The following is a 14,042-nucleotide window of genomic DNA, read 5'->3' as shown; positions in this document are numbered from 1 at the left end:
TCCGACGCCCTGATGCGGATAACGGAACGTCTCCTTCAGATAGCAGAGAAAAATTTTCGATCTTTAACTGCGCTCCACATCAGGGGAAAAGACAATATGAAGGCAGACTTTCTAAGCCGCAGGGCCCTAAAGCAAGGAGAATGGGCTTTAAACACGGATAATTACAACCAGATTGTCCGCAATTGGGGTCAGCCGGAGGTAGACCTCTTTGCCACCAGAGAAAACAGGAAGGAAAAATCGCTCTGCTCTCTGAATCCCAGGGAAAATCCACTGGCAGTGGACGCCCTCCTGATAAGATGGGACTTCTCTCTAGCATATGCCTTTCCGCCATTAAACCTCCTACCTCTGGTAGTAAGGAAGATCAGGGAAGATCGGGGAAGGGTCATATTAATTGCCCCCTTCTGGCCCAGGAGGACCTGGTTCGCATGATTAAGGAACATGTCTGTATGCGATCCCTGGGTACTGCCGAACCTTCCGGATCTCCTCTACCAGGGGGCAGTCAGCCACCCACAGGTAGCGGGACTCCATTTGATGGCGTGGTGTTTGAGAGGACACTATTAAAGGATAGAGGGTTCTCCAAAAATTTAATTGATTACCCTTCTGAAAAGCAGAAAACAAACTACCACAAATATCTATGCTAGAATCTGGAGGCGATTTCTGTCCACCTTTCAGTTTGATGTCAGGGACGGAAATTCCCACAAAAGAAATTCTGGAATTCCTCCAGAGGGGTCTCGAATTGGGTCTCTCCACAAGTACATTAAAAGTACTGGTTTCAGACTTAGAGGCCCTGTTTGCATGTGATATTGCCAACAACTATTGGGTAGTGAGGTTCATCAAAGCAGCGGCTAGATCGAGACCCATACACGAAGACAGATGTGTACCTTGGGACTTAAATTTAGTCCTTACAGCACTTAGGCACTTTCCAGATTGCCCCCTTACACAGAGTTCTTACAGGATAGAGTAATCCTAAGGCCGGACCCGGCATACCTTCCCAAAGTAGCGTCACGCTTTCTCAGGACACAAGAGATAGTTCTGCCTTCTTTCCTCCTTAATCCGACCAATCCTAAGGAACAAAAACTTCAGGCGTAAAATGTTAAGAGATGCTTACTTAAATATTTATCAGCCATGGATCCTTGGAAGAGGGAGAATGCATTATTTCTATCCTTCCAAGGTCCCAGGAAAGGATGTAGAGTATCAAAAGGCACGATAGCAAGGTGGATTAGGGAGGCTATCTCTCTGGCCTACACAGCAGGTGGCGGTCCGGCTCCACAGAATTTGTGGGCGCATTCCACTCGTGCCATGGCATCATCTTGGGCAGAGAGATCTGGAGTATCAATTGACCAGATATGTAAGGCGGCCACCTGGTCATCTCCTTCCACCTTTTTTAACCACTATCGGTTAGACATGGGTGCCTCCTCAGATCTCACCTTCGGACTAAGGGTGCTGCAGGCTGTAGTCCCTCCCTAAATTAGTTTTACATCTCTGTAATTCTCTCGTGGTGCTGTCATGGGAGTCCGAATAAAGTATTAAGTTACGTACCGGTAACGGTATTTTTCGGAAGCCCATGACAGCACCCTTAGTTCCCTCCCTTGCTCACATATAGGGGTGCACTCCTTTAGAAGATTGTTTCACGAATTTACCTTATGTGGGAGATGGTATAAAATTTTTTTTCGGTAAATAGGATAGATAGGTTGTATATATTATATGCTGTGTACTAACCATGGTAGCCTCTCAAGCTCTGTAATCCAACTGATGCGTGGGAGAGGTGCCGCCCTTTTGTATCTGTAGGTTTCCTGTTCCTGGAGGGCGGATCCCCTCTCTCGTGGTGCTGTCATGGGCTTCCGAAAAATACAGATACCGGTACGTAACTTAATACTTTCTGGCCATTACTTGTATTCTGCATTTTTTCAGCAGTATTCCACCCTCGGCAGGTTCTATCTCTAATATTCTGTTGTCTCTGAGCTGGGGGGTGGAAACTAGCTGATATCATACCTCCCATACACAGCACACAAAGATATGAGGGATTCCTGCTCTCCTGTCTCTGAGTGGCACATGTTCAGATGCATCATGGAGGACATTATACAACAGTACTGAGCAGGGTATCTGTAAAGAGTTGGTAAAAGGTTTTTCTTTCTGTGCCTCCATATATTATACAGCCATACTGAGCAATGTAGCTGTCAATCTGTAAAGAGTTGGTAAAAAGTTTTTCCTTCTGTGCCTCCATACATTATACAGTCGTACTGAGCAGTGTAGCTGTGAATCTGTAAAGAGTTGATAAAAAGTTTTTCTGTGTCTCCCTTATAAAGTGTCTCATAAATGGAGAAAGTAGCATATTTTTCAGATAAGATATATTACAGAATTTCTTACATTTGCTTGTACTATTGATTCATGTAATATAGTGGGAGATGATTCATGATTGGCGTGTAGCACTATCTGATCTCTGGGAATTGGAGCAAAAGCAGAAAGTTATGTCCCCGATCTTCTGTTTATTCTTCAGATGATGAATCACAATGCGCCTACTGACTGCAAGTCAACAAAGTCCCTCAAGGTACTGATCCCCATCGGTCCAAGCATGGCATCCAGTCATTGGGGTGAGTGTCACCCTGGTCCACAGAGGAAACCAAAAGTACAAAAGAGTCCAAGGCAAAAGTGTGATCAAAGGAAGAGGCATGTGCACAAAATTCCATAACTGAATGTAAGATAATACAAGGCGGGATGGTGTCAGCCACTATCAAACTTGATATATATGTACAGTGGCTTGCAAAAGTATTCACCCCCCCCCCCCCATTGACATTTTTTGTGTTCTGCTACTTCACAACCTGGAATTTCATTGTGTTTTTGACGGTTTGCTTCGGTTCATGTAACGAAAACGCTGACAACTGTGAACATTTGGTTTTCTTTTTATTGTGAAGCAAACAGCAAATAGGACAAAATAACTGATTACTGTGCATAAATATTCACCCCCCTAAAGTCAGTACTTGTTAGAGCCTCCATTTGCCACAATTACATTTCTCATCACAAAACTGCTCCAGCTCCTTCACTTTAGATGGTTTCCTCTAGTGAGCAGCGATCTTCAAGTCTGACCACGGACTCTCAATTTGATTAAGGTCTGTCCTTTGATTAGGCCACTCCAGAACATTTCCACTTAAACCACTCGAGTGTTGCAGTATGCTTTGGATCACCTCCATCCCAGTCTCCTATCAATGACAGACTGAAACTGTTTTTTCTCAAGAACATCCCTGTATTTCGCACCATCTATCTTTCCTTTGACTCAGACCATTTTACCTGTCCCTGATGCTGAAAAACATTTCCACAGCATGAATTTACCACTACCATGTTTCACTGTGGGGATGGTGTTTGTGGAGTCAGCTGGTGCCCTGATCTGCTAGCCGAAACCGCATGGACCAGAGATAATCCCACCTAACGCCTTCTCTCCTTTTACCGTATGCATAATGCTACACAGACAACACAGGGTGAGGGTAAAACAGTGTGGCAATACTTTACTGAACCACAAAACATGCAGATAACACATAGAACATCCCCAGCAAAATAACAAATTACAGAGTATCACCCTTCTGTTGACTTGCTGGGATAAGAACAGCTGTGATTTCAGAGCTTCCAAGGCCGACTACCTCACCTGTGACATACAAAGAGGAGGTAATGACAAGCGTAGGAAGATGACAGTCCAATGAGGTAAAAGGCCAGTTGACTAGAGGGTCACAACCTGGCTTTTCCGAACATCCCCATGGAGCTAGGCAACTGGTGGGTTCCATTCCTGGCCCGTATTATCAAGGAGCCTTACATAACTTAGAAAATATGATCTAAAACCAACCTTTATTAAAGTCTAGATATAAGACGACACTACCACACACAAAAACAATTAACCGTGTCATCTACTTTACCCTACACTGAGGGATCCTGATATCAAAACTGCCTAGCAGCGGAGGTTGGCACCCTAAACATATACGAGATTGGCGCCCCCACTCCACGACGGCTGTACCCTAAATCTCCTAGATAGCCATGTATGAGTGCAGCAGATAACTATTCACTCAACCAGGAAAGGAAAATATAGGGGTTGCCACAATGATTATTGCTAGGTAGGCAACAATAGAAAAAAGTGCAAAAAACAGTGCAATTGACAAGACCGTAAAGTGACATGTGCAAACAATTGAGTACCTGACTAACTGTTCACCTTCCTAACAGCGGAGGTTGGCACCCTACTGGTCAGCGGAATGGCGCCCCCGCTCCACGATGGCTCACCTTAAATCAGCCCTTATATTGCTTGATAACTCCACATTAGAGTGAAGAAAAATGGAAGGCATTATGACATAATGAATATTCAAATCAAAATATACTGATAACAGAAAAGGGGTACTCAAGTTTTTTTTGATGCAGGATAGAATGAACCTCAACGCGTTTCTCCTAACAGGATCATCAGGAGGTCGATAGCTGGATGCTGTGTGGTAACTGTCCATAAACCTCCCCTATATATAAATGTGGCTGCTAATTAGTAACAATCACGTCCTGTCTAACCTAGAGGTCCCTGTATAATGATCTCACAAAAAGGACCAAGTGTGGATTCCATATTGGAAGTGAAGACTAATTTGCGCTCTATCAACCAAGAATCATTATACATCATTGGCCAGTAAGCCTGTCAATCAAGAGTAAAGGAAACAGACCGCCATCGTTATGAGGTCAGGCGTGCGCTTCATGTGGAGCGCACTCAGCCTCCAGCTGATGTGCAGCGCTACACACTGATTTGTCCGCGAGTGAGATCCATCTGACAGGCGGTGTGTCATGATCCCAGTGCAGGTTTTTGAGCTGCACACCGGGGGTTAATGTCTGGAGCTCTGTGCAGGTTTTGACCTGCACACTTGGGGTTAATGATTGTGGCCTCTTTCTGGTTCTGGGAGAGCTTCATAAACCCCTGGGTAGCTTCAATCCCTGCCAGTTATACTTTTGCCTTTGGCCTAGTGTGCTGACCCCTGTGTGCCTGTGTGTTGCTATAGCTTGTTTATATGGTTCTGACCCGGCTCTGTTTCCCATTGTGAGTTTGTCTGTTGATTTTGTACTGCGTTATTATCTGTGTATGACTCATTGCCTGTGACCTGACTACTCTCTGCTCGCCCCTCTTGTACCTTGCAGCTATCTCTGTGTGTGACTCATTGCCTGTGACCTGACTACTCTCTGCTCGCCCCTCTTGTACCTTTGCAGCTATCTCTGTGTATGACTCATTGCCTGTGACCTGACTACTCTCTGCTCGCCCCTCTTGTACCTTTGCAGCTATCTCTGTGTGTGACTCATTGCCTGTGACCTGACTACTCTCTGCTCGCCCCTCTTGTACCTTTGCAGCTATCTCTGTGTATGACTCATTGCCTGTGACCTGACTACTCTCTGCTCGCCCCTCTGGTACCTTGCAGCTATCTCTGTGTGTGACTCATTGGCTACGTCCTGACTATTCTCACTGTCTATGCCCCTGGGTAACTTTGTCTCGCAGTTACTCTGCTAGAAATTGTCTTGCAGCTCCTAGCTCTGTGGAGTTTAGGCCACGCCTCTAGCAGTCAAGTGCTTCAGGTCCTGCGGCTCTGAAGTACGCATCTATTCGATTGCTGCCCGCTCCACAGGTAGCTTTGAGCACGCTTTTGCTTTACTCAGGACCCGCACACTGGCTCAGTGAGCAAGTTCAGTGCGGTGTCTCTGACACGGTGTTTCCTGTTCTCATTGCGCATGCCCATAGGTCGGCCTGCAACCGGAAGTGCGTCATAAGATTGACAACGGCACATCACCATGGTTACAGGAGCACTTCCTGTTGCCTCAGCCATTAAGTGCGCATGCCCAGACCAGTGCCCGGGCCGGCGCATCTCAGTTACACATCTAAATCCCCCACTATCAATAGGGGGTATTAAAGCCTGACCCGCCAGATTAATGTAACATTATGGCTCCAAACTTGCGGGCGGCATATAACAGGAAGTTCACGCGATGGTTGACAAGCGCGTGTTACCATGGCAACATCAATGCTTTCTGCACTTCAGATCGCGCATGCCCAGAAAGGTGCCATAGAAGCGCGTTGGAAGGGTATATCACCATTAGGGGCCTCAATCTCCCTCTATTGGTGGGGAGCACATAAATGTGAGCCGCTCGCCACAACCGGCACAATTGGCCTAATTCTGCAACATGATTCATATGGTTAGGGCAAAATTCTATAATATGAGTAATATTTTATAGCCAATTACAACAAAGGCTTTCATCTATACCAGAACCTCATGATAGATGATACTTATCCAACATGAAAAATGCCCATATTAACCCTAAGATGCTCATAGAATATAAACAGGGCAGTGACATGAGATGCGTAATATCAACAAAATATCCTGTTTTTAGGCAGAAAAAGGGAAGGGGGAGGAGAAAGTCATTGTATTTTAATAAAGGTACATATTGATCAAAGAAAAAAAGAAATTATATATGAAAAAAATGTCGCACAACAGATTTGTGCATCCCATATTTATGGGAGTACATATTCAAATTGGCATGACAACATAAAGCTCATTCAGCCACTGAGGTTGTAAGAAGCAAGCATATGATTGACTCTCATTTAGGCCATTTGGTGCCACGGATTCCAACCTGTGGATCCAGCCACATTCCCTTTGCAGCAATAATTTGTCAAAATTTCCCCCCCCCCCTGGGATTTCGTTTTACCACCTCAATGACACAGAACTTGATCTCCTCCATATTGCCTTTATGTCGTTCATTAATGTGTTTTGCCAGAGGGGTGTCACGATTATGTCTAATATCACCAGCGTGCTCTCCAACCCTACGTCGAAATTCTCTTGATGTTTTCCCCACATAATCATGAGGACAACTGCATGTGGCCATATATATATGACACCAGATGTTTTACAGTTTGAGAAATCCTTGTGATTTAATTTTTTCCCATTATAGGAGCTTACGAAGAATTTACATGATCTCATGAACTTACAATTGACACAGCTACTACATTTGAAAAAAACGCAAGTTTTACGGTCCAGCCAAGTACCCGCAGGTGTAGATCTCCTAAAGTAACTGTGTACCAGACTATCCGTTAAAGAACACCCCTTTCTAAAGGTAATCAATGGGCGTGGTCCTACAATTCCTCTGAGATCAGGGTCCGTGGTCAAAATATCCCAATGTTTAATGAGAATACCCCTCACTCTTTTACTTTGGCAATCAAAAGTTCCAATGATTCTCGTCATCTCAAACTCCCCCGTGGAGTTAGTTGATCTAGTTTGCAATAGAGAATTTCTATCTTGCGATGAGGCATGCTCGTAAAACTTTTCAACAATGTCTCTAGGGTAACCCTTATCCCAGAATCTCCTTTCCATATCTATAGATTGGGATCTAAAGGAATCCATGTCTGAACAGTTCCTCTTTGAAATAAACGGGACTACGCTACCATTTTTAGACGTCCTGATTAAAAAAGAACCTTTCTCCATACATTTGGGGAGTCTCCCACGTGTCTTTTGGCAAACTCAAAACGAGGCTTACAATTTTTGTGTGTAAGTAAAGGCTTTTATCCTCCTAATCTTTCATAAAGGCCACCTCTATGGAGTGTATGGCTTATTGTGGTTGTATGGATAGATATTTCAGTCTCTGCTTGGGAACCCTGCAGCTCCTTCAGGGTTACCTTTGGTCACCATGCTGCCTCTGATTAATGCCCTCCTTGCCCCGGCTGACAGTTTTGGTGGGAGGCCCTCTCTTGGCAGGTTTGTTGTGGTGCCATGTTCTTCCCATTTGATGATAATGGATTGATAGTGCTCCGGGCGAGCATTAGAGATTGGGATATTGTTCATAGCCCAACCCGAACTTGTACTTCTCAACAACTTTGTCCCTGACTTGTTTGGAGATCCCCTTGGTCTTCATGGTGTTTGGAGATCTCCTTGGCATTTGTGGTGTTTGGCAATCTCCTTGGTCTTTGTGGTATTGTTTGGCTATCTCCTTTGTCTTCATTGTAGTGTATGGCTATCTCCTTTGTCTTCATTGTAGTGTATGGAGATCTCCTTGGTCTTCATGGTGTTGTTTGGCGAACTCCTTGGTCTTCATGGTGTTTGGAGATCTCCTTGGTCTTCATGGTGTTTGGAGATCTCCTTGGTCTTCATGGTGGTGTTTGGAGAACTCCTTGGTCTTCATGGTGGTGTTTTGAGATCTCCATGGTCTTCATGGTGTTTTTTTTAGAGATCTCCTTGTTCTTCATGGTGGTATTTGGAGATCTCCTTGGTCTTCGTGGTGGTGTTGTTTGGAGATCTCCATGGTCTTCGGGGTGTTGTTTGGAGATCTCCTTGCTCTTCATGGTGGTATTTGGAGATCTCCTTGGCCTTCATGGTGGTGTTTTGAGATCTCCATGTTCTTCGTGGTGTTGTTTGGACATCTCCTTGCTCTTCATGGTGGTGTTTGGAGATCTCCTTGGTCTTCGTGGTGGTGGTGTTTGGAGATCTCCATGGTCTTCGTGGTGTTGTTTGGAGATCTCCTTGCTATTCATGGTGGTGTTTGGAGATCTCCTTGGTCTTCGTGGTGGTGTTGTTTGGAGATCTCCTTGGTCTTCGTGGTGGTGTTTGGAGATCTCCTTGGTCTTCGTGGTGTTTGGTTAGTGATGCCTCTTGTTAATGGTGTTGAAGCCTCTGTGGCTTTTCAGGAAAGGTAAAGTGTATATACTGAAAGATACATGACACTTAGATTGCACAAAGGGGAATGTCCTGTCACTAAGCATGGGACTTATGAAGAGAATTGCTTGCATCAGAAATTTTTATGGGCTTCATTGTTAAAGGGGTGAATTTGTAGTTATTTGATCCCATAAATTTAATTTATGGCTATATTTTTCTCACTTCACCATCTTATACTATTTGGTGCTAATGCATTACAGACACATCGGATTTCAAAAATATTTACACATACGTTGTACTAGGTAAAAAGCCAAGGGGGTGAATACTTTCGCAACCCACTGTAGTATCTTCCCTGTGCACTTATATACATGGATTAAAGTGAGATTATTTCCCAATCTCTAGTTTGTTTCCCATTACAAAACATATCTTGGTTTGGTTTTCTCGAACAGGCAGGAATTATTATCACAGGCTGCACTTTTGGACTGGTTCGAGGGTCACATTCACAGTAGTTATATTCTGGACAAATTGAAGCCAAACATGAAATCTCTATGCAAATAGCACTTGGAAGCCTCTGTCTAGTGTCTACCTCCTGTGCTGCTGAACGTTACCTACTCATACAGTATGTAGGTAAAAGTATGTGCCCCCTCCAGGGTTTATACTCACCTCCCATCCTATGTACATCCATAGATATTAATATGGAGTCACCCCTCTGCAGATATAATGGCTCTTCTGGGAAGGATTTTTACAAGATTTTGGAGGCATTTGTTGGATTTTGGTCCCGTCATCCAGGAGAGCATTTGTGGGGTCAGACCCTGATGTTGGGGGGAGGCCGGACTCACAGTCTCCATTATAGGTGTTGGATGGGGCTGAGGTCCGGGCTCTCGGTCGCTCATGTTCTCCCCTCCATGTCTGTATGGAGCTGGTGCACTGGACACAGTCCTGGGGGATAGAAGAGGGCCTTCACCAAACTGTTCCCAGAAAGCTGAAGCTACAATTGTCCACAATGTCCTGTGCTGAAGATTAAGATTTCCCATCACTGGAGCTGAGGGTCCGAGGCCACCCCATGATAACAGCTCATAGCATCCCCCTCCACCATCTGTACAGAGGGCACAATGCAGTCAGGGGGTAACATCCTCCTAGAATCACCAAACCCACCAAACTCAGAACACATCTCCTCCAGAGTCCAGTGGTGGTGGCTTTACACCACTCCATCCAACCCTCAGCATTGTGCTTGGTGATGTACGGCTGCATGCAGATGCTCGGCCCTGAAGCTCCCAGCGGTTTTGCAGTGTTTATGCTGATGTTATACCAGAGGAGGTCTGGACTCTGCAGTTATGGGGTCAGTAGAGCCTGTAACGTTACGGGGTCTTCAATTTTTGACTGAGTTGCTGTGGTTAGAGCAATGGGGACGCAATGGGGACGAAATGCACCAGGGACAATAGGGCCCGATTTATACAAAAACATCAGTTCAATGACTAAGAAGTGTGACACGATACCTTTCTCTATATAGTATATGTAAAGGTATGTTATATACAAGTAATACAAAATAAGTATTGAACACGTCACCAGTTTTCTAAGAAAATCTTTTTCTAAACGTGAAATTGACATGAAAGTCTCACCAGATGTTGGTAATAACCCATCCAATCCACACAGGCGAAAAACACCATAGATGTCCATAAATTATGTGAAATAATGATAAATGACACAAGGAAACAGTATTGAAATTTTAATTAGTATGTTATGAATGAGTCACCGAAGGAGGAAAAACAAAAATACAAGCTAAGTCCAGAAAACCGGAGAGGTTGGTAGCTATCGGATTGCAGACCCCTGATCCTATCCACAACAACTAACAGAAGCCGTGGGGGGTTCCTACGATGCCCTAGACCCCTCGATCACATCCGGAGAAATAAATAGGCCTAAAGAAAGAAAGGGGAAATCTAAACTGCCCCAGAGCAGACCCCAAAGCAATAGGCAGCCCCCAACAAATAATGACGGTGAAGCAAGATGAAAACACTAACACAGATAGAAAGATGGGTTGAGCAAACGATGGGGCCCAAGCTAACTAAAAAGGACAGGATAGAAAAGCTGCTGTCTGCAATCCGTAAAAAACCCTACCAAAAAATGTCCCAACCGACTGATAGGAACAACAGGCCCTGAAGTCACTAGGGCTTCAAAAAGACTATATCAGCACTCAGGTAAATTCTGAAGACAGAGCAAAGAGACAAACTGATCAGAGACAAAAATGGAACTCAGCACACCCCCAACAGGGGATGGCTGAACATCAAAAAACAAGGTAAACAAAACAAAACTAATAAGTTCCATAGCAGAGCAAAAACTTATCTTTGGGAAGCAGGAATCAGACTGGTCTCCAAGAATCCAGCAGAGAAATCACCAGCGACTCAGAAGGGCGTCGGCTGCCTTATATCAAGTCTGAATTTCCTGTTACCCAGTCATCATCTACCAGATCAGGTGTTTGGTAATCAGCCTCACTACCTTCCTTCACCAGAAGAGGGAGTTCATCAGACATCGACGTGAAGGGGAAAATGAACTCACAACATAGTACTTCACACATAAGCCATTGTTGGTGATGAAGCCTCAAGACATCTGCGGTATGGAGAAACTAGTCGCGGGCATTGCTCAGGTGTGATTTTGGCCCTTTCTTTCACACAAACACTTGTCACATCCTGAAGGTCCCGTGGTTCCTTCTATGAACTCTGACCTTTAGTTTCTTCCATACATTTTCTCTTGGATTCAGGTTCGGTGATCGGCACGGTCATTCTAGCAGATATATTTTCTTTCTCTGAAACCAATTGAGAGTTTCCTTGGCTCTGTGTTTGGGATCATTGTTTTGCTGAAATTTCCACTCTAATTTCATCTTCATCATCCTGGTAGATGGAAGCTGATTTTTATCAAGAATGTCTCGGTACATTTGTGCATTCATCTTTCCTTCAATTATGTGAAGTTTGCCAGTGCCGTATGCTGAAAAACAGCCCCACACCATGATGTTCCCACCTCCACACTTCACAGTTGGTATGGTGTTTTGAGGTGATAATCAGTGCCTTTTCTCCTCCAAACATGGTATATTATTGCATCCAAAGAGTTGAGTTTTGGTCTCATTTGTCTAGACTATATTCTCCCAGTATGTCACAGGCTTAATATTATTGCAAAAGCTATAAACACCCTTGAACATGCTTTTTGTTCAGTAATGGAGTTTTACATGGTGAGCGTGCATACAGTTCATGGAGGTTGTGTGGTGAGCGTGCACATAGGCACATGGAAGGCAAGTGGATTACTTGTAGTTTTATCTGAACCAATTTTCTCTGCAGATTCCAGGTCTTTCTATAACTCTCCACAGGTTTTGTTGACTCTTGGACAACTCTTCTCATAATTCTTTTCACTCCTCTATCTGAAATCTTGCGGGGAGCACCTAGTCATGGCCAGTTTATAGTAAAAAGATGTTCTTTCCACCTCTGGATTATGGCCCCAACAGTGCACACTGGAACCTTCAGTAGTTTAGACATTTTTCTCTAACCAATGCCATCAGTGTTTTGCAACTATAAGGTTGCGAAGGTCTTGAGACACTTCATTAGTTTTACCCATCATGAAATGGTTTTTTTTGTGGCACCTTGGTAATGAGTAGAGATGGGCGGACACCTGGATGTTCAAAAAATTTGGGTTTGGGTACCAGAAGAGTACCTGGACCCGAACTCGAACCTGGACCCCATTCACTTGAATGGGGGGGGCTCGAACGTCCAGTGTTTTATATGCATGACAGCGTGGCAAACATCGCTTCTGATCGGCGGGGGAATCATCCCTACCGGTAAGAGAGCTGCAGTTCCCACGCTGTCAAAAGACAGCGTGAGCGCTCAGATGTGATCGGAGGTATAAAGTTTACCTCCGCTCACTGGCGTTAGCTGATGGGACTACAGCTCCCATCATCTGACACCTGCAGCTGCTAATTACAGTGAGAGCAGGAGCGGCGGATGGGAGTTTTCATCAGCCGCTTCTGTGCTGTAAATAAATTAATTTTAAAAAAAAAATGGCGTGGGTTCCCCTGTATTTTTGCTAACCAGCCAGACAAAACTCACAGCTGGGGACTGCAACCCTCAGCTGTCAGCTTCAGCAAGGCTGGTTATCAAGAATTGAGGGGTCCCCATGCTGTTTTTTTATATTATTTAAATAAATAATTTAAAAAAACCGGCATGGGGTCTCCCCCCCCCCCCCCCATATTTGACAACCAGCCTTGCTAAAACAGAAAGCTGGGAGCTGGTATTCTCAGGCTGGTAAGGGGCCATGGATACTGGCCCCCTCCCCAGCCTAAAAATAGCAGCCCGCTGCTGCCCAGAAAAGGTACATCTATTAGATGAACCAATTCTGGCGCTTTGCCTGGCTCTTCCCACTTGCATGTGAGAGAATCGGATCACAGTAAAATGACCCTCGGCTGACGCTCGCAGCAGAGTTTGAGCTGAGGATCATTTACATGACAGAATCCTCGGATGCTGTTTGCTAGTGTGAGCGAGCCCTTACCAGATTTTTCCTCTAACTTCCTCTTGCTACAAATGTCCACAGTCCTAGCACACAGTATTATCTACATGGCACAATCTGAGGTCAAGGAAGTGATAACTCTTGCCAAGTTGCTCAATTTCTGCAAAATACAGAGCTGAAAATGGGGCAATTCTTTAGAATCAGACCCAGAAGGAAACAATGTATCAAGGCGGGATGAGACTTCCCAGTGCTGGCAGCCTCATGATACATTGCAGCATTATGGCACGGATACAGGTGCATGGACACAATCCGGTGCGCGTTCCTGATCCCCTCGTGTTGTTCAGAAGCCGAGGGACGGGGGGGCGCTGTGTTTATGTCTGGGTTAATAAGTGACAATGGAGATGATAAATAAGAGAAATTGTGCAAACTCCTAGTATTTTACTGGAGCTATCCCCATCACCAGACACGACGACCATGTGGTGCCACACACCGGGGGTGACTGCGGCATTCTGTCTGCTGTGCTGTGCGTTTTCTGCGGCTGAGCATCCATGGTAGGCTTTACTGTATATTATACATTATAATATATATTATTTACCTTCTTAATCGATATGAATTATCTCTTTAGTCCTCACCATTACATGTATAACCTTGTGTAAAGGACTGGAAATACCCATTGGCCTCTACAGATCGGAGGTCCAGAGATCGGGTGTTTGCAAGGATCAGTATAAAATCAGCACTTACGGTAGTTTTGGTAGTTTTGCTGCTAAAAAAAAGTCCGGAAAATCAGACATCTTGTTCTGTGACTATGAGAAGTGAGGGTGAATTGGACAAAATAATCAGTAAAGGGTTAATGCCTTGGTGTGTGCAGCATTGTTCCAGTTAGGCTAATGTAAAACAGGGGGGTCAGTGTCTGCAGATATAGCA

The 14,042-nt window shown here is 44.7% G+C and overlaps 1 protein-coding gene and 1 long non-coding RNA gene across 2 annotated transcripts in view; one reads left to right on the top strand and one right to left on the bottom strand.

Moving 5' to 3' along the window:
• Positions 1-14,042, bottom strand: part of LOC141075553 (uncharacterized) — a 161,670-nt gene that overhangs the window by 23,616 nt on the left and 124,012 nt on the right. The window lies entirely within an intron of this gene.
• The window catches only part of C9 (complement C9), a 77,575-nt gene continuing 77,047 nt past the window's right edge, over positions 13,515-14,042 (top strand). The window contains exon 1 of the mRNA XM_073562647.1: positions 13,515-13,669. Within this exon, the coding sequence (XP_073418748.1) occupies positions 13,593-13,669 (77 nt within the window). The 5' untranslated portion in view covers positions 13,515-13,592. The remainder of the gene's footprint in view (positions 13,670-14,042) is intronic.

Source organism: Dendrobates tinctorius, unplaced genomic scaffold, assembly GCF_039654945.1.
Source record: "Dendrobates tinctorius isolate UK_male_01 unplaced genomic scaffold, ASM3965494v1 ptg000362l, whole genome shotgun sequence".
NCBI classification, from domain to species: Eukaryota; Metazoa; Chordata; class Amphibia; order Anura; family Dendrobatidae; genus Dendrobates; species Dendrobates tinctorius.
The sequence above is the reverse complement of the archived record's forward strand: the minus strand, read 5'-3'. Positions and strand labels throughout refer to the sequence as shown.